Source organism: Onychomys torridus, chromosome 2, assembly GCF_903995425.1.
Source record: "Onychomys torridus chromosome 2, mOncTor1.1, whole genome shotgun sequence".
In the NCBI taxonomy this organism is placed as follows: Eukaryota; Metazoa; Chordata; class Mammalia; order Rodentia; family Cricetidae; genus Onychomys; species Onychomys torridus.
Window position 1 is genome coordinate 159,954,286 of NC_050444.1, and position 17,455 is coordinate 159,971,740.

The window sequence follows — 17,455 nt, forward strand, 5'->3', positions numbered from 1 at the left end:
CAAAAAATCCCAACAGACAAAAGCCCAGATGCTCAATTTTTCCTGATGACTCACTGAAGGAGGAGAGGAGAGAGAGGAGATATCTAAAGGAAGGTTGGAGAGAAAGACCCATGAGTGACAACTACCCTCCATTTAGGGAGCATCTGTGGGAAGCACATGCTGAATGCCAGGCTCTATGGTGGTACCAAATGATCAGATCTGAATGGACACCAGTCTTGCCTTGGGAGGTGTGTACAGTTCCATTCTCATCTGTCCTGGGGTTTGACGTGAACGTGCTGAGACGGGGAGAGCCGAGCAGAGGCTGGGACCCCAGCTCTGTGCTTGCTCCCCATAATCTTGCCTCTGGAGTTCTCTGCTGTTCAACCTTAAGGAGCAGTGTCTGAGGCAGAGGGATGTTTAGGTCCCATTTTGGTCATGCCAGACAAGGTGTTATTGTTCCTAAGAATCACAAGCCTCTTCCTAAACACCCCCAAGCATAGTCATGGGGAATGGTTTTGACAGTTCTGGGGGCTGGTCACTTCTCTTTACACTGGCCTGCAGTTTTGGGAGTGGCCACCAGAGGGACAAGGTTGCCCATGTCATACAACACTGGACAGAAACTGGAGGAAAGCAGAGCTAGTGGCCAGCCAAGCACCAACTTTGTCCCTTTTGACCTGCCTAAATCCCCAGCATCCCTCCCCAGTGTGGGTGTTGGAGCCCACAGGACTACAGGACCCCCATTCCCCTGGGCAGAGTTGCAGAGAATTGGGCTGCATGGGAGCGATGGATCTTAGCTGCCACCTTCTCAGCATCCCCCTCCTCCGTTTTTCCCCTCACCCATCATAGAACCTCACCACCTCATCAAATTGACTGATTCATTCTCGGTGACTTCTGCAGCCGCTTCCATGGCTGCACCTTGAACTTGCATTAAGTTTTAATTAAAGCCGTTACACTAGCCTTGCCCCTGGCTAAATACAGCTGCAGGCACAGGGCACATAGATATTTAATACTCTGCCTCTCCCTGCTGATGGCACAGGGTGCCCAAGGGTGTACCCGAGCCATGCCCTGCTTGCAGCGATCTGCGAGCTTGCTTAAGTGTGCCCACAAGCCCCGAGTGGGAGGCTGCGCAATAACTATTCATTGCCCTGGGTTAAGTGTGCCCAGGGGCACCGGTAAACTCAATGCAGTGATTAGCGATTGCTCCCAGGGAAGGATACCCGAGGTCCTGCTGAATGTCTGCAGGCCCTAAATATAGTCAGCTCACGGCCACTTAAAGGGCATGGCGAGTTTGGACTGTGAACTTGACCCCACTTCCTCTGCTCTCTCCGTGGAAAAGCCCAGCCTCCAGGGCTGCCCTGTTGCTGTGGGACTGGCGTGAAGAGATAGGAAGGAGGCTTTGGTGGCTGACCTGGGAAATGTTGAATCCTTTTCCTATCTCCTTCCCCTCTGCACCCCGAGTGAAGGCAGCACCTCCAAGGTGAGGGGATTATAGGCTCACCCAACAGGCTCCTTGTGGGCTGTGCTGAGCCTGCCAGCAATGGGGTGCTGGGCTCTCTGAGGCCAGGGGCAGCAGAGCTGAGGCACTGACAAGGTTGAGGGGATAGGGACTTTCCTCAACTCCATCCACTTGTCTCCGGGCCTGGAAGAATGGATTCTGTACATGCCGGGGAAAGGGGAGGCAGCCTTATGTGAGAGAAATGTCAAGGCTCATTAGTTTTTCTGGACTCGGTGTCCTTAACTTTTATGGAACGCTGGTGGGGGACGTAGTCGCTCTCTGTTGGCCTGTGATTCTGTCCTGTGCCTTAGTATCCCCGCCCATGCTTGCAGCAAGAGCAAAGGGGTGAGGGTGGGGTTGAGGCAACAGGCAGGTAAGAGGAGGGCTGTGAGATGGCTCAGTAGCTAACGGTACTCCCACCCAAGCCTGACAGCTTGAGTTCCATAGCCAGGACCTGCATGGTGAAAAGAGACAACTGTCTCCCTAAGTTGTGCTTGAACCCCTACATGCACACTGTGGCAGATGCATGCCCCCCCCCTTGACATAATAAACACATAAATACTATAATAAAGGAAATGTAGGTAGGAGGAGAGCTGGTGCAGCTGGGCTCAGGCAGGTCCCTTGCCTGTACCGTGAGGCTCAGGGGCAGTGAGGGACCAGCTGTCCAGGTGTGCCTGAGACCATTCTTATTTTAGCATTGAAAGTTCTTCACTGGGGAAACCCGAGGTGATTGGGTATCCTAAGCATGGTGCCTGGGTGAGCACGCTCGTCTGCCTGTGCTTATCGGAGTCCACAGGTAAAGAAAGTGTGGAAGAGATGGGTGACGGGGTGAGGTGAGGTGGGAGGGAGAGGCCTGGGAACCACCCCACCAGGTCCTTCACATCAGGGTCACTTGGCACACACACACCCTCGGCCTTGCCAGCTGTGCACCACACGCCAGCTGTCCTGTTGGCCTGGCCCAGGGCAGCAGCTGAGGCGACATTTCCCTGGGTCTGTTGACACTTGAGTCCCAGAACATAAATGCTTTTCTTGTCTTAATGAGCAAACAATGGAGGCGGCGGCGCGTGTGTGTGTGTGTGTGTGTGTGTGTGTGTGTGTGTGTGTGTGTGTGTCTCTCTCTCTCTCTCTCTCTCTCTCTCGTTGGACCCCTGCTGCAGCAATTGCAGAGGCTTTTGCTCACTCACCTTTGCTCACAGTTTGCAGATGTTGTTCCTCTCTGTTCTGCAGGTCTCTAGGCCCTTGCCTCCAAGGATCGATGGTGGACAGGTAGGCAAGGAAAGGGCATTGTTCTGGAAGGTTCTGCTAGGTCTGGTGCTTGGGAGGCTCTGAGGCAGGAGGTTGTCACTTCCATGGCCCTTTTGTGGAGAGTGTCCAGTGGACAATATGACCTTTGTGGGCCTGGGTCTCAGCAGAACTGGAACCCACCCCCTGGTGCCCTCCACGAAGAGGCCTGAAGCTCTTTGGGAAAAAAAACCCTAGTGGAACCCTGCTGGGGTAGAAAGCCACTGGGTCCTGTCCTGGTAAGATTCTCTCTGGAAGGTTCCCAGTGGCAGGAGCTGGCTCCTGTGCAAGGCTGCCTGTTCTGTGGTACACAGCTGTTCTCTTTATTTCCTTCCCTCCTCCCCCTCTTTTGTTTTGAGACAGAATTTCATTATATAGCCCTGACTGGCCTGGAATTTTCTGTGTAGATCAGGCTGGCTTTGAACTCACAGAGGTCCACCTGCCTCTGCTTCATGGATGCTGGGATCAAAGGTGTGCACCACAATGCTCAGACCTTCCCTTTTTTGAGATAACAGTCTCATGTAGCCCAGGCTGGTCTTGGATTTACTAAGTAGCTGAGGATGACCTTGAACTTGTGGTCCTCTTGCATCCATTTCCTTGAGTGCCAAGGAGGGAACTGAGTCTTTCCTACTACGTGGGTCGAAAGGGCCAAACTCAGGTCATTGGCAGCAAGTGTCTTTACTGAAGCATCTTGCTGTTGGCTATTCCTTGAGTGGGTGTGCACCACCATGCCTTTTTTCTTTTCTTTTGGGATAAGGTTTCTCTGTGTAGCCCTTCCCTGGCTGTCCTGGAATTTATTCTGTGGACCAGGCTGGCCTCAAACTTGATATTCACCTGCCTCTGTCTCCAGAGTGCTGGGATTAAAGGTGTGTACCACCACTGCCTGGCCTTTTTTTTTTTTTTTTTTAAACAGTTTGGGGGAATCAAACCCAGGGTGTGCTAGGCATCATTCTTCCAACTGAGCGATGCCCCAGCCCCCAGTTTTTGTTGTTTTGAGACAAGGTTTTACTATATAGCCCAGGTTGTTATTTAAATCAGGGAAATCCCCCTGCTTCACACTCCCAAGTGTTAGGAATATAGGCATACACCACTATATCAGACATCCACTTTTTCTCCTGGTCGAGGTCTTTCCTGGGAAAGAGCCAACCCTTCCTCGCCTCATGTCCCTCTGAGTTTTGGAATCCATGCATGCCATTTGTCCCTAGTCCTGGACTGGGAGTGCTTCCTCCTGCACCTCCTTTTCTTTCTTTCTTTCTTTCTTTCTTTCTTTCTTTCTTTCTCTCTCTCTCTCTCTCTCTCTCTCTCTCTCTCCCTCCCTCCCTCCCTCCCTCCCTTCCTTCCTTCCTTCCTTCCTTCCTTCCTTCCTTTTTCCAGAGCTGAGGATCGAACCCAGGGCCTTGCACTTGCTAGGCAAGCGCTCTACCACTGAGCTAAATCCCCAACCCCTCTTTTTCTTTTTTTTTTTTTTAAAGATTTATTTACTTGTTATGTATACAGAAGAGAGTGCCAGATCTCATTACAGATGCTTGTGAGACACCGTGTGGTTGCTGGGAATTGAACTCAGGACCTCTGGAAGAGCTATCGGTGCTCTTAACCTCTGAGCCATCTCTCCAGCCCCCTCTTTGCACCTCTTGCATTACTAGGCGCCCATCTTTATTCAAAAAACCCCAATTGACCGTGTCCTACCACAGAGTGGCAATGAGAGCCCAGGACAACAGGCTGCCAGTTATGCCGGCCTGGATAGTATACAGGCTGAGTGGCTGGCCCTGCTCATGTTCATCTGTGCTCTAAGCACTCCATAAGAGGTGTACTCCCCTGAAATATGAGGGTATCAACATCTTTAGCTGCTGTCCTACCCCTTGGCCAGTTGATCCTTTCCATGACCCGGTCATCCTTTTGAGTGCCCCCTTCCCCGTACCCATGCTCCTTGACTCCAAATGAGCATGTCTTCTGGTCAGCTGTATTGTGACTTTTGCCTTCTGTCTTCAGACCCCGTGGTTGCTGTCCCTTCGAGGGGAGCTGGTGGCTTCTCTGGAGGATGCCAGCTTGATGGGCTTAGATGTGGACATTGGTGCCAGCACAGTCACCATCCAAAGCCCAAGACAAGAACTTCTTCAGAGGCAGGAGGTCAGTCGTGGACAGCGGGCTATGCCAGGCTTGAGGGGGCCCTACAGCCTGACACCCCAAGGAGTGAGCACTCTTTCACCCTGAAGTGCCAGTTCACGTGTCCACCTGTGAGACTGGACAGATTTAGGCAGGCGGCTTCGAAAATTGGGCCCCATTAGCGTAAAGTGCTCTGCTCGGCAGATGAGGGGCTCCGGCAATCATGTATTCAGCGCGTCCTGATCATGGTGGCAGGGGCATAATTACCATCTCTTTAAATAGCCCAAAGTTGCCGTGTAAGAGAAGATGGCTCACATGACATTTGCTCCGAGCTTGCTTCCTGCTAAAAATATCCTGGCTAAATAATATTTCCTGGTTGTGCTGGGGCAACAGGCCCTGGCTTGGGCTCTGACTCCAGGGGCTTTGTTCCGAGGTGAGATGGAAAGTGGAGTGGGTAGGGTGGGCACTTACAGAGAGAGCGTGCCTCTGAAAGAACAGTGGCCGCAGGGGGATCTTCCTGCTTCCCCAGGTCTGGAACACTTCCCTGGAGCTCCTGCCTCTCTGGTTGGTGAGCGGCTTCTATGCCTACTCCCTCAAGGCTGCCTGCCCACTGGGTAAGACCCAGGAGTGCCCCTAATGCCCATCTCTGACTTTAACACTGCCTGCCACTTCTGTTTCCTCTCCTCTGCCCAACACCTTGTCCCCCTGCCCCGCTCTGCCTCACCTCTTCTTCACCCCAACCTTGACTGAGGACTTCTGAAATGCTTGGTGCTGAGAGGTGTTTGCAAGGACGTGTGAAGCGTGACCTGTGAACAGCACTGTCTACTGAGGGATGCAGACCTGCGAGCCGGGGACTTTCGAGGGCCCGCGGCAGGCCCTAGGGACTGTGAGGACAAAGATGGGAAATTCGGGTTTGTGGTCTTCCTCTGCAAGACTTAGAGGCAATGCTCTTCCTCCCATGCACCTTCTTCAGTGTGGAGAGGCCCGGAGTCTGGAAGCTCCCAGAGTCTGCTGACCTCTAGGGAGTTTAGATTCTAAAGATCTCACTATGCAAAGTTAGATGGATCAAAGGCTTTGTCCTGTGTGGGTAGATGAGAGATGAGGGACACTGCAGGTCTGATTAGAATTTCATCATGAGATTAAGTTTCAGAATGAGAACTCTGGGGAGTCCAGGGGCCTTGGGGGATGGCCTTGCCAAGTCCATACACATCTCCTGCCCTGTTGTTACTATTTGAAACATCTTTATTTGGAGACAAATGCTTTCATTTAGCAACTGCAGAGCTGGTCAGAGTGTCCCCGGGAGAGGGCTGACACAACAGAATTCTTGCTAAAGTGTAAACAACTGATATGAATTATTTCCTACCAGCAGCTTGTAATGGGAGGGGCACCAGGCAGGGTCATGGAATACAGTCTTGGCAGAGGAAGACTATCCTGCTCCTGGTACCTGCTTTTCCAGTGACTTCTCGATTGGCAGCAGCACCCTCTGAGAGCTAGACAGGGTGGCCTTTTTTTCCTTCTTTTTTTTGGCCACGCAGGCATGGTCTCGGGACATCAAGTCCCAATGTCAAAGTAAATTGAGTCGTGTGCGGGGCTGGTCACAGGTGTGGCTCTGGCTAAGACCCTGCATGCCTGAAGCTCATTTTCTGGATCATGTTTCCCTCTGGTTGCAGCATTGTCTCAGCCAGGGTCAGAGATCTCAGTTCACATTCCCAAACAGAGACTGGGTCTGGTCAGAAGAGGATTGCATGTGGGAGAGTCTCTGAGCCCCAGATTCCTTGAGGTACACCAGTCCCACACCTTCACAGTGACGGAGGACAGAGACTTCGTGGTGGTCAGCGTCCCTGCCCCGCTGCTGCTCCAGGACCAGGTCGGTGTCCTGGTGGCTTGGCCTCACTGCTTCCTCTGAGGCCTCTTGCTTGGGCTATGGGTATCACTCGAAGTCAGAAATGCACACAGCAGGTCTTTGGGCGCTGGCTGGGTGTTGGCCTCACCTTTTATGCCCTGGAAGCTCAGTTTTGTTTTGGAGATGGCCCCAACAGGGACAGCCATAGGACATGGGATGTATTTCATCACATGTAACCAATGCCTTGCTGTCCCACAGCCATGCCCAGAGGCCAGAGAATCCCTAGGGACACGAGCTTTCTACAGGATAGACCTGAGCCTGGCCTTTGCAGAGATGGTCTCCCCAGTGCACTGGACAGTGGAGAACTTTTTCCAGTGTGTGGGTAAGTGAGAAACCCTGAAAACATGTCTGCTGGTGACAGGTACATGCCATACAAGGTCTCGTTCCCTGCTCTGGCTTCGTTCTCCTTTGGCAGTATTTTATTGTCTAGACTGAGCTCCCACATCTACGAAGCTTAGCATTTCTGTCAGGCATGCTGCTGGAACTAGCTGAGGTAAAGAGAGGTCTAGGTCCTGGATGGTGAAAAGGTCCCTGGCTGTGGATGGAAGACAGAGGGAGGATTGCATCAACTAACCAGCTCAGCCTTGAGCGTGTGTGTGTGTGTGTGTGTGTGTGTGTGTGTGTGTGTGTGTGTGTGTGTGTGTGTGTGTGTGTGTGTGTGTGTTTTATGTGCACAGGGATATGGAAGCCAAAGGTTAACATCCAGTGTCTACCTTACTCAATCAACTCCTCTCCCCTCTCCCTCGGAGCTGAGGACCGAACCCAAGGCCTTGCGCTTGCTAGGCAAGCACTCTACCACTGAGCTAAATCCCCAGCCCTTAACTTGTTTTTTTTTTTTTTTTTGAGACAGAGTCTCTCACTGAGCCTTGAGCTTTTCTAGTCAGCTAGTCTGACCAGCTAGCAAACTTCAAGTATCCTCCGGTCTCTGCCTCACGAGTGCTAAGATTACAGGTGCATAGGGATTTTCAGGACTTTTAGGTTTGTTTATTTGTTTGTTTGTTTCAATTTTATGTGCATAAGTGTTTTGCCTGCATGCATATCTGGTGCACAGGGAAGTATTCTGATGCCATAGAACTGGAGTCACAGACAGTTATGAGCTACCATGTGGGTGCTGGGAACCAAACCTGGGTCCCCTGGAAGAGCAGTCAGTGCTTTTAGCTACTGAGCCATCTCTCCAGCTCCAAGGCTTTTTATTTTTATTTTTATTTTCAAAGAAGGGACCTAGAGATCTGATCTCAGGTTCTCATATTTATTCTTGTGTGGTAAACACTTTACTGACTGACCCTTGTTTTTATTTTTTTATTTACTTTTGGTTTTTTGAGACAGGGTTTCTCTGTGCAACAGTCTTAGCTGTCCTGGCATTCACTTTGTAGACCAGGCTGGCCTCGAACTCACAGAAATCCACCTGCCTCTGCCTCCTGAGTGCTGGGATTAAAGGCGTGGGCTACCACCACCTGGCTTGTTTTTATTTTGAGAAAGAGTCTTCATGTGTAGCCTTGGGTGATCTGAAACTCCCTCTGCATCCCAGGTGCCAAGTTGGCAGGGGTGTGTCACTTCTCTGAATGTTGTCTCAGTTTTGTTTTGTTTTGTTTGAGGCAGACTCCTTTAGTCCAGGCTGGCCTTGAACTTACCACATAGTCAAAGATCATGTTGAATTTCTGGTCCTTCTGCATCTAGCCCACAAAAGTTGAGGTTACAGGGCCTGGAGAGATGGCTCAGAGGTGAAGAGCACTGAGGACCCAAGTTCAATTCCCAGCAACCACATGGTGGCTCACAATCATCTATAGTGATATCTGGCGCCCTCTTCTGGCCTGCAGGCATACATGCAGACAGAACACTATGTATAATAATAAGTAAATCTTAAAAAAAAAAAAAAAAAAAGAGTTGCGGTTCCAGGAATATGCCACTTTGGTCGGTTTATGAAGGACTGGGGATCCAACCCAGGGCTTCATGTGTGTTAGGCAACCACTCTGGCCACTGAGCTACATCCCTAGTTCCCACTTCAGTTTTTTGTTTTTTCCCCCCAAATCTGGAACTTAAGGATCCCAGAGCCTGTCACAACACTTCCTCAGAAGGTGACTCAGGAGAGCACCTGTACATTTTGGTGTGTCCCGCCATCCCTGGGCTCCAGTCCCTCAGGTCAGTCAGTGCTTCAGACTCTTTGGCAGAGAGTCCTGGACTCTGCATTCATCCTTCATCCAAGGCGAGCTGCCCTGTAAACACTGTGTGTGCGAGTTCCACATGGGATGCTACAACCTTGTCTTGAAGCAGGGTTTCAGTGAAAGCCGGACTACCAAACAACCTGGTATTCACACATGCAAAACCACCAGGAGCAAAACCCATTCAGATCCAGCACGAGGAAATACACATAATTCATAAATGATGTCAATCACTTTCATCTCAGACTTCCTAACTGTCCTCAATAGAAGACAGACGGGAAGGAGATTGAACTCAGATGTTAATAGTGCAAGAATGCCCCGTTACCAGGATATGATGTCTCGGTGCTGCATAAAAATGTAATTATATTCAGAACTATATTTAAAGATTAAAAGGGGGACTGCCTACCACATCTAGCCCCAAACTCAGAATTAGAAACAAAGACAAAGGCAGGATGGGTTGGGGGGTGGGGTGTGAGGACGGGTCGAGTTCTAACCGTCTGCTAAAAATGGAAATATTTCTCAAAAGTTTTTACATGTTTCGGCTGCTTTTGTTTTAACAGTTTCCTGCGGCACTGATATTGATTTTGGGAAGGGAGGGTTGGAACTCTACCCGGCCAGGATTCAGCAAACGCTTGCAATGGGAGAGAGAGCTGGGAGGGAGCAGAGGCCACCAGACAGGGGTCTCTCCAGCAGCCTGGAAGGGGAGATAAGAGATTTCTATGGAATCTTGTGGAGGGCAGGTGGACTCAGGAGGAGATGCTGACGATGAGGTGCACTTTGTCCTGGCCTCTGAGGGGTAGGTAGGTTGTTCACAGGGAGATAATGAATAAAAAACAAAAATAGCAGCAGCAATAAAAACATTTTAGGAGGATTTTTTCCCTCCCTGGGAAGATTTACACAGGAAAAGAATGTTCCCTTTCTGGTTTTATTAATTTCATATCAGCAGCCAGAATGAATCTCTCCCCTCCCTGGTCCCCAGCGCACCTCCTCTGTACCTCCCGGCAGCTTCTAGAGCTTTCTGTTCTTTTTATAGTTTCCCCTCTTCGCTCCTGACTTTCCCTGAAGCCTAGGAGCCTAGAGACCAGGGGCTGCGTCTCACACAGGTTTTCTTCTCCAGCCTTCGCTTTTAGCAACCACTTACAAGTGCCTTTAGACCTGATGATTTTCACCAGGAATTATTACAAAATGTTTTTCTTTGTTAATATTGTGACTCATGAGTACACTATTAACAGGTCACCTACGTGCCTTTGGTTCCTGAACTTTCCATTTAGACTTTCGTTAATTTTTTTTTTTTTTTGCACATGGGTTTTTGCCTGCATGTGTGCCTATGGATCATGTTTATGCCCTCAGAGTCAGAAGAGGGCATCAGATCCCTTGGAATTAGAGTGACAGGTGGTTGTGAGTGACCATGTGGCTGCTGGGAACTGAGTGTAGGTCCTTTGAAAGAGCAGCCAGTGCTCTTAACCATCAAGCCATCTCTTCAGCCCCAGACAGTAGATTTTGAAAAGTCTCCCTCTTCCCCGACAAAATGAAAACCAAACTCAAACAAACAGTGTTTAAGAGCATCCTAACTGTTTCAGATAGCAGCTTCTGAGAGCGATGGAGTAAGTGGGGTGCCCAGCCCCAGAAAAGAAAGTCAGTGGCAGTGGGGGCGTGGCGATGACGGTGGGGGCGTGGCGGTGGCCGTAGGGGTGTGGTGACAGCTGTCTTCATCTTCTGAAGACTGAAGGAAGGCTAACAAAATGGCTCAGCAGGAAAAGGTGATGGCTGCCGAGCCTGCCAGCCTGAGTTCCACCTTCTGGACTCACATGGAAGAGGGAAGAAGTGACTCACCCATGCAAGTTGTCCTCTGACCTCCACACACGCGCGCGGGGTGGCACGTGTGTTTCCCTGTAATAAAAAGTTTTACTATGTGAGGGAGAGGACCTGGATGGAAATGCTGGCGGGGTCAGATAAGAAGTATAAACCAGTGAGGGTGAGGAAGGACATCCAGGACCTAGGGGAAGGTGATAAAGTAGCAGTGAGGTCTAGCATAGGAAGGAGTGGTAGGCAGTCTGAGCAGCAGGAGCCCCCAGACTCCCCCAAAAGAGACAGGCCTGATGTCTCTGGAGACACATCTGAGAGATTTCTGCCTTGTAAGGAATGGTGGCCAAGTCTGTTCATTTTTCTGTGTGAAGCTGATTATAGAAAGTGTTCTCCAAGAGTGTTTCCTATCTGTGATCTCAGAGCTTGGAGGCCAACATAGTAAGGACAGCGAGTTCAAGACCAGCCTGGGCTACATATGGAAGTCCTGTCGTCTCAAACATAACCACACAACAAAATCTCTACAAAACCTCACCATTTCAACCACCTCACAGCATGAACCAAGAAGGTTAAATGGCTGTACTAGACCTGTGGATTAGGAGTTGCAACTTAGCATGTCAGGAGGATGCCACCGGCATCTGGTACCCAGAGGCCAGGGATGCTACTGACATCTTAAAATGTACAAGATGCTCCCCAACACATAGGACAATATGGTCTGTTCTAGGACATCAACAGTACTTGGGCTGGTTAACCTGAGATTAGTCAGGCTGGCAACATTACCCAGTTCTGATTGATTTCTGGGGTTGGGCCTCAAAATAGGAGATGGCTCTGCAATGAAACCAACTGGTAACATCCAGGCTGGGCAGTGAGTTGGGGTCAGGCGATCTTTGCAGAGACCCTGGATTTATGTATATTGGTGAAATTATTAAGGCCACTCCTCATAGTTAAAAGGGAGGTTTATTTTGTGGGGTAACTTACAAATGAAGGGGTAGGGTCTGGCAAAGGTATGGTGCAGTCCGGCGGTGTTCTCTGGAGAACTCTGCTCGGTCTACCTCCAGTGTCCAGGGTCCTGGAACCAAGAGAGCCACCTCCTCCCGATCCTTGGTCTTCTGCTTCCTCCTCCGCCCTGCCTTGTGGGCGTGACCATTACCGAAGCCTCAATGGGGGTTGGAACTTCCAGGCCAATGCTGGGATGGCTATCCACTACATATGTATTTTAAGTTTGTTAGTTTTTGAAACAGAGTCTCCAACACAGACTGGCCTAGAACTTGCTGTCTAGTCAAGGATGACCTCGGACTTCTGATCCTTTTGCCAACACTTTCTGAGTTGCTGGGATTACAGGTTCATACCACCATACTTGGTTTATGTCATGCTGGAGGATTGAACTCAGGGCCTTGTACATGCTGAGGCAAGCATTCTACCAACTTAGCTGTATTTCTAGCATATGTAATTTAATGTTAAAGGTCTGTGAGATTCAGCCATGAGGGCAGCTCCTAACTCAGTGCTGGGTATTGACCACAGGCTTGCGTTCCGTGGGGAAGGGCATGAATGCTCATGACCTTTATGGCTGATGTCAGGGAGATTTTACTTCCTGAGGGGGAAGGCTGACTTCTGCTTTCCATTTTGGAAGGTTCAAGAGAAGAGTCGCTTGTCTCAACAGCCGCACCAGGGACTGCTCTACCCACCCTGTCCCCTGGATGGGAGACTGCTTCCGCAGAAGTGCCATCTGCAGCCTCTCCCCAGTTCCAGATCCCACGAATGGCTGCCCAGGATGAGACCCTTCAGCGTTTTGTGCACCAGCCTGCTAAAGAAAACACCAAGGCAAATTCACAGCCGTGTCCTCTGCGTGCTGTTCCCGACCCGAGAGTCTGGTGCCCATGAGGCAGTGATGGCCTCAACTGGGCCTAAGCCTTTCTTTCAACACCCTCATTCAAGGACAGCCACACTTTAAGCCCCTCCCCCCACTCACATTTCTTCCTCAAATTCTGAATGTTTCTCAGGGAAAGTGGGACCTAGAGTGCTTCCCCCTAAGGGCAGAGCCCTTTCATCTGTCCTACCTGGCTCTCCCCGTTTTGAGTCTTGAGAGATGTGATTGAAGGAGCAGTAGAGACAGCAGCTGTATTCACAAGGGGGTGGAAAACCGAGGCACGCTCCCACAGTCTGAAGGTGAAGGTCCTAAAGCCAGGTCTAGGAGCCAGCCTGAGGCCACTGCCCCCATATCCTTCTCTGGGCTGAGGTTCACAGGGTGGCCAGGGCCATATGCATTCATTCTGATGCTTTTCCTCTCTCTGCAGCTGGAACAGGCAGTGCCATTCCTGCAAACAACTGGGCCTGAGGGAGAAGGCTGGGTCTCCACTGCTTCCCCTTCCCCCGGTACAATGCAAGAGCATCGTGGTCTTCAGACTCCTCCAAAGAAAGCAGACTTAATTCCACATCCCCAGACTCCAGCGACACTCTCCTTAGAGCACATGGAAGCTTCCCAGGCTGCCCCCAGACCCTCACCGTGGGTCTTCTTGTCTCGCACTTCCATGACCACACATTCGCCTTCAGAAGTCCCCTCTCCTCTGTGGCCTTCCTGGAGATCTGATGGGCCCCAAATGATCTTGGGTTCTGAACCATCTGTTCCCCTAACCGAAGTTCCACGAGCTGTGATGGCTGGGCAGGGTCCTGCTCAGCCATCAGGAAGTCCCTTCCCACTGGGAAAATTGTCAAGAGAGACTTTGAAATCAACGGAGTCCGTGGATCCCACTCTAAGGGAGCCTGCCCACATCAGTGAGGAGCTCCCACCATTGACAAGGCCCTTCATGAGCAGCCTGGCTGAAGAGGGTTTGATTTTCCACCATGCTTCCAGAAGGCCTCAGGAGGTACTACCAATAATCAAGGCTGAGGGACCACTGCAGAATGACCGTGATCCCACTGGAGAGGGGGTCAGAGGGTACCTGGAGCTGTCAACCTCAGAACCAAGACAGGGCATGGAAGGTCTGGGACTCATTATCTTGCCAGAGACTGATGTCACGTTCACCAACCCAAGAGGGAGGCAGCCAGATGCCAGTGCCCATCTGGTGACCCCAAGTCCAGAGCTCTCTGGGAGGCACAGGGTGAACCCAGCAGTTCCCCAGACAACACTTGCCAGGGACCTTCTGGCTTCCACCTCTGAGAAGCCTGCAACCCCTCCTGAAGGAGGTACAGACAGAACCCTACAGCTTGAGTCAGCACCTATACGGCCCGAGGGCTGGCATGAGCCGTGGGCTGGACACACAACCAGCCCCCTGCCTCAACACACCCAAAGCCTTCTGGCTCCTACAGAAACCACATTGCCCCACTCTGGTGAGCCTGGGACCCCCCCTCTCCAGTGGTCAAGAGCCGATGGAGGCCAGGCTGACCCCTGAGAGCCATCAGCTTCCTGAACTTTAGCACATGTGGAGGGGTACTTTGAGAGGTCCTTTTCTAGAAGCTTCAGGAGTGAGTCATAGGAGTGTCTAGGGAGGGGAGGAGCAAAGGAAAGGGAGGACATCGTTTGGTATGCTCACACTTCCCTTCAGGAAGAGCTCTGTGACAGGACAAGGGCCGCTGGCCTCCCTGAGCTGGTCCAGCTGTGTTTTACATCTCACTATTAAATCTGGGCAGCGTGCAGACCTTACAGCCAGGCCCACCCATGCCTAGGACTCTGGTCCCAGGGTCTCCACTCTAGCTCTGTGACCTTAGCAGGGCACTAGCCTTCCTGAGCCTCAGTTTCCCCATCAATTGAGTGGAAATGATACTAGGTCCTCCCCAGTGAGGTTATTGAAGGGGGCGAACAAGGATGGCGTAAAGTTTTGAGCACCGAGCCCTGCACAAGCATGCTGGGATCCCCAGGGATGAGGATGGATGTCTCTGCCTTGCTTTCTGTGGTTTCTATGGCAGCAGCTGGTACCCTTCTGGCTTGGACACACCCATTGACCTGCAGTGACCCAGAGCTCCCAAACTCAGTGGCCCAGAAGCCCAGCTGTGGCCTGGGCCGGAACCCCATTTGGTGCTTCCCCCAGAGGGCAGTGCCTCCAGGCCGACCTGTGGCTGGAAGTGGGATTTGAAATGCAGCCAAGAAGAGGAGGCCGGCGGCAGTGCCCGCTCAGAACGCAAACTAAATAAATAAATAAATAATCAGGGTTGTCTTGGCTGATAAACGGTCCCTACCTCGAAGATGACTTCTCCCCCTGCATGCCCCCCTCCTTCCTCTTTCTCCAGGCAGATCCATCCCAGGCAAAAGCTTAATAGCCCCATTTAAGGCTTTTCCTTTTCGCCACGGAATTGAGCTGGCCCTGCCATTACAAGGTTTTCAGCTTCTCTCTGAAATCAAATTACTGACTCCATTTAATTTTTTAAAAGCTCGGATGATTTCCCTTCTTGAATCCGAACTGTGACTCCAAGGCCAGCCCCCTTCCCTGCCCCCAACCAGGAGCATCCCCTGTGGGTAACTGCTGCCCACAGAAGGTGGCCCCCATGCCAAGGCAAGCCTGACACCTAGAGGAGGAAGCCAAGAGAAGGCACCCCGGGTCCCACATCCTGGACACACCACTGAGCGGTCTTGGCTTCTCCTGGGTCTATGTCAACTCACAGGAGCCAGGGATCCCACTATGGCAGACCTTCAGGTGCTAGTGAGGCCAGTGTTCAGAGCCCAGCCTGATGCCTTGGGCTCAAGGCCATTCTGCAGACAGTGCACCCCCCTTCCACTGTGTGTGTTCAAGACTCCATCCCTTGACAGATGTCCATGGAGCCACTCCTTTGTACCAGGTACCATTCCAGCTGTAAGGAGGCCCTCCGGACAGAGGAAAGTCCCAATCACCCCTTCTCTCTGTGTCTATTCTAGGATTGGAGGTATAATAACCACACAGAGCAATTTCAGATGTTTCCCAGCACTCAGAAGAGAACCAAGCAAGCAGCGGGCAGGGTGGGGTGATGTTGCTTTGAGTAAGAATGTGAGAACTCACCAAGGAGAAGGTCAGAGGCAAACTCAGAAAGCCAAGGAAGCCAGGCGCTAGGGGGACGGTGGCACAGGCCTGTGATCCCAGTGCTCAGGATGCTGAGGCCACCAGGGGCTACAGTGAGACCCTGTCTCAAACATGATAAGCACAAACAATCCCTCCCACTGAAAAAAGTAAAGAAGAAGTAGTTGGGTGAGGTCATCTAGGCTGAGTGACAGAAATTGCAAGGGGACTGGGTAGTCTGGAGGGACAGAAAGGTCATTGAAGAAGGTGTTTAAGCAGGATGGTATGGAAGGTAGGGAACCTGTAGGGCTTGAGTGCCTAGAAGGAGACAGAGTTTCACTCTGACTCAGTGGGCACCTAATAAGGCTAGACCTTTAGGAGACAAGTGGCCTTAGGTGGATATCTTAGAAAGGTGGCCATCGCTAAGTAGTTGGCCAGAGGGACAAGAGCAGCAGCCAGGAGCATGGAGAACAGGGGCTGTTCAGGACTTGCTTGCACTACTAGAAGGAAAGAGGAGCCTTCTGGATGATGTGCCACCCGTGTTCTAATGATTCATGAGATGGGGCTGCTGGGAGACAGGGCACGCCTTCCATTGTGGATCTTCATCCTTGCTATAGTATTGCTCCTGGGAGCCATTTTGTGCCTGTCTCTGTTTCTGCCCCCACTCACTCTTCCTCTTCTCCACTTCAGGGCTGCCTAGCTTCGGACATCACAGAGCGAGGCACGGGCACAGCCTGAAGTTCTGTGACTCGAGGCTCTTTCCCAAGTCCTCTGTGTGTTCTCCCATTTGCAGCCTCGGACACCAGATGAAGGGAATGGAGTCAATGAGGTCATTGGCTCAGGGTGAGGATGTAGCTCAGTAGGTAGAGCCCTCACCTAGCTTGAGGCCCCGGGTTCAGTCTCCAGCAGTGCATAAACTAGGCATGGTGGCACACACCTGGAATCCCAGCACTCCAGAGTGGATGGATGTTCAAGGCCATTCTAAACTGCCTGGCACATTGGAGACCAGCTTGTGATATATGAGACTATGTCTAAATAATAAAAGCAAATCACTGTAAGTGGTTCAGCAATTCACAAGGCAGGAAGAGCCTGGGCATGAACTGGACTCCGCTCTGGGTGCGATTTCCAGCCGGAACAAACCATAGGCAGACTTTCCTGTCCCCTCACCCCACTCTCCTGATCCTCTCAAAAGTGAGACAGTCTTCTTTAATTAGAGAGTGCTCGGGGTTCTGTGCGGGACTCCTGTTCTCTTTTAAGATGTGACAACACCGGCTCTGTGACCCCCCCAATTCTTGATGTACCACGGCCAGAATGGTACCCATGACCAATGCTGGGGCTAGGGCAGGCATGTTTGTGAACATTGCCCCTGCCTTGAGGACATCTCATTTCTTACCGAGACCTCCCAGGTCTTGCAGGCATCTGTTTATGCCTGATGCGTCTATGTGCCGTGACATCTTGGAAGGGATGGTTGTGCTGGGGTTGGGGGTGGGGGTCTTGGCCAGCTCAGGCTATTCGATGTGATTAGACATTATGGGTGCCTTGGGTTCTCATTTTCTCCCCAGTGAGTATGCAGAGGCCACAGCCAGTATGCACACATTGTATTTCTTTCCTGTCTGTTCTGTGGAGTAGTTAACATAGGGCCAGGGCATGGCTGGGTTTGCCTCTGTGAGCACCAAGCCCGTGACCCCGAACTCTCAGATTTTCAATGCTTCCTGTGATGGCTTCCTGCCACAGCACACTCTTTTAGGGTTGGCTGCAAGTCTCTGCT

The 17,455-nt window shown here is 51.3% G+C and overlaps 1 protein-coding gene across 1 annotated transcript in view; it reads left to right on the forward strand.

Moving 5' to 3' along the window:
• The window catches only part of C2H1orf127 (chromosome 2 C1orf127 homolog), a 32,940-nt gene extending 18,828 nt beyond the window's left edge, over positions 1-14,112 (forward strand). The window contains exons 6-12 of the mRNA XM_036177400.1: positions 2,702-2,740; positions 4,745-4,882; positions 5,388-5,472; positions 6,529-6,725; positions 6,960-7,083; positions 12,354-12,544; positions 13,018-14,112. Of these exons, the coding sequence (XP_036033293.1) occupies positions 2,702-2,740; positions 4,745-4,882; positions 5,388-5,472; positions 6,529-6,725; positions 6,960-7,083; positions 12,354-12,544; positions 13,018-14,112 (1,869 nt within the window). The remainder of the gene's footprint in view (positions 1-2,701; positions 2,741-4,744; positions 4,883-5,387; positions 5,473-6,528; positions 6,726-6,959; positions 7,084-12,353; positions 12,545-13,017) is intronic.
• The last annotated feature ends 3,343 nt before the right edge of the window (positions 14,113-17,455 follow it).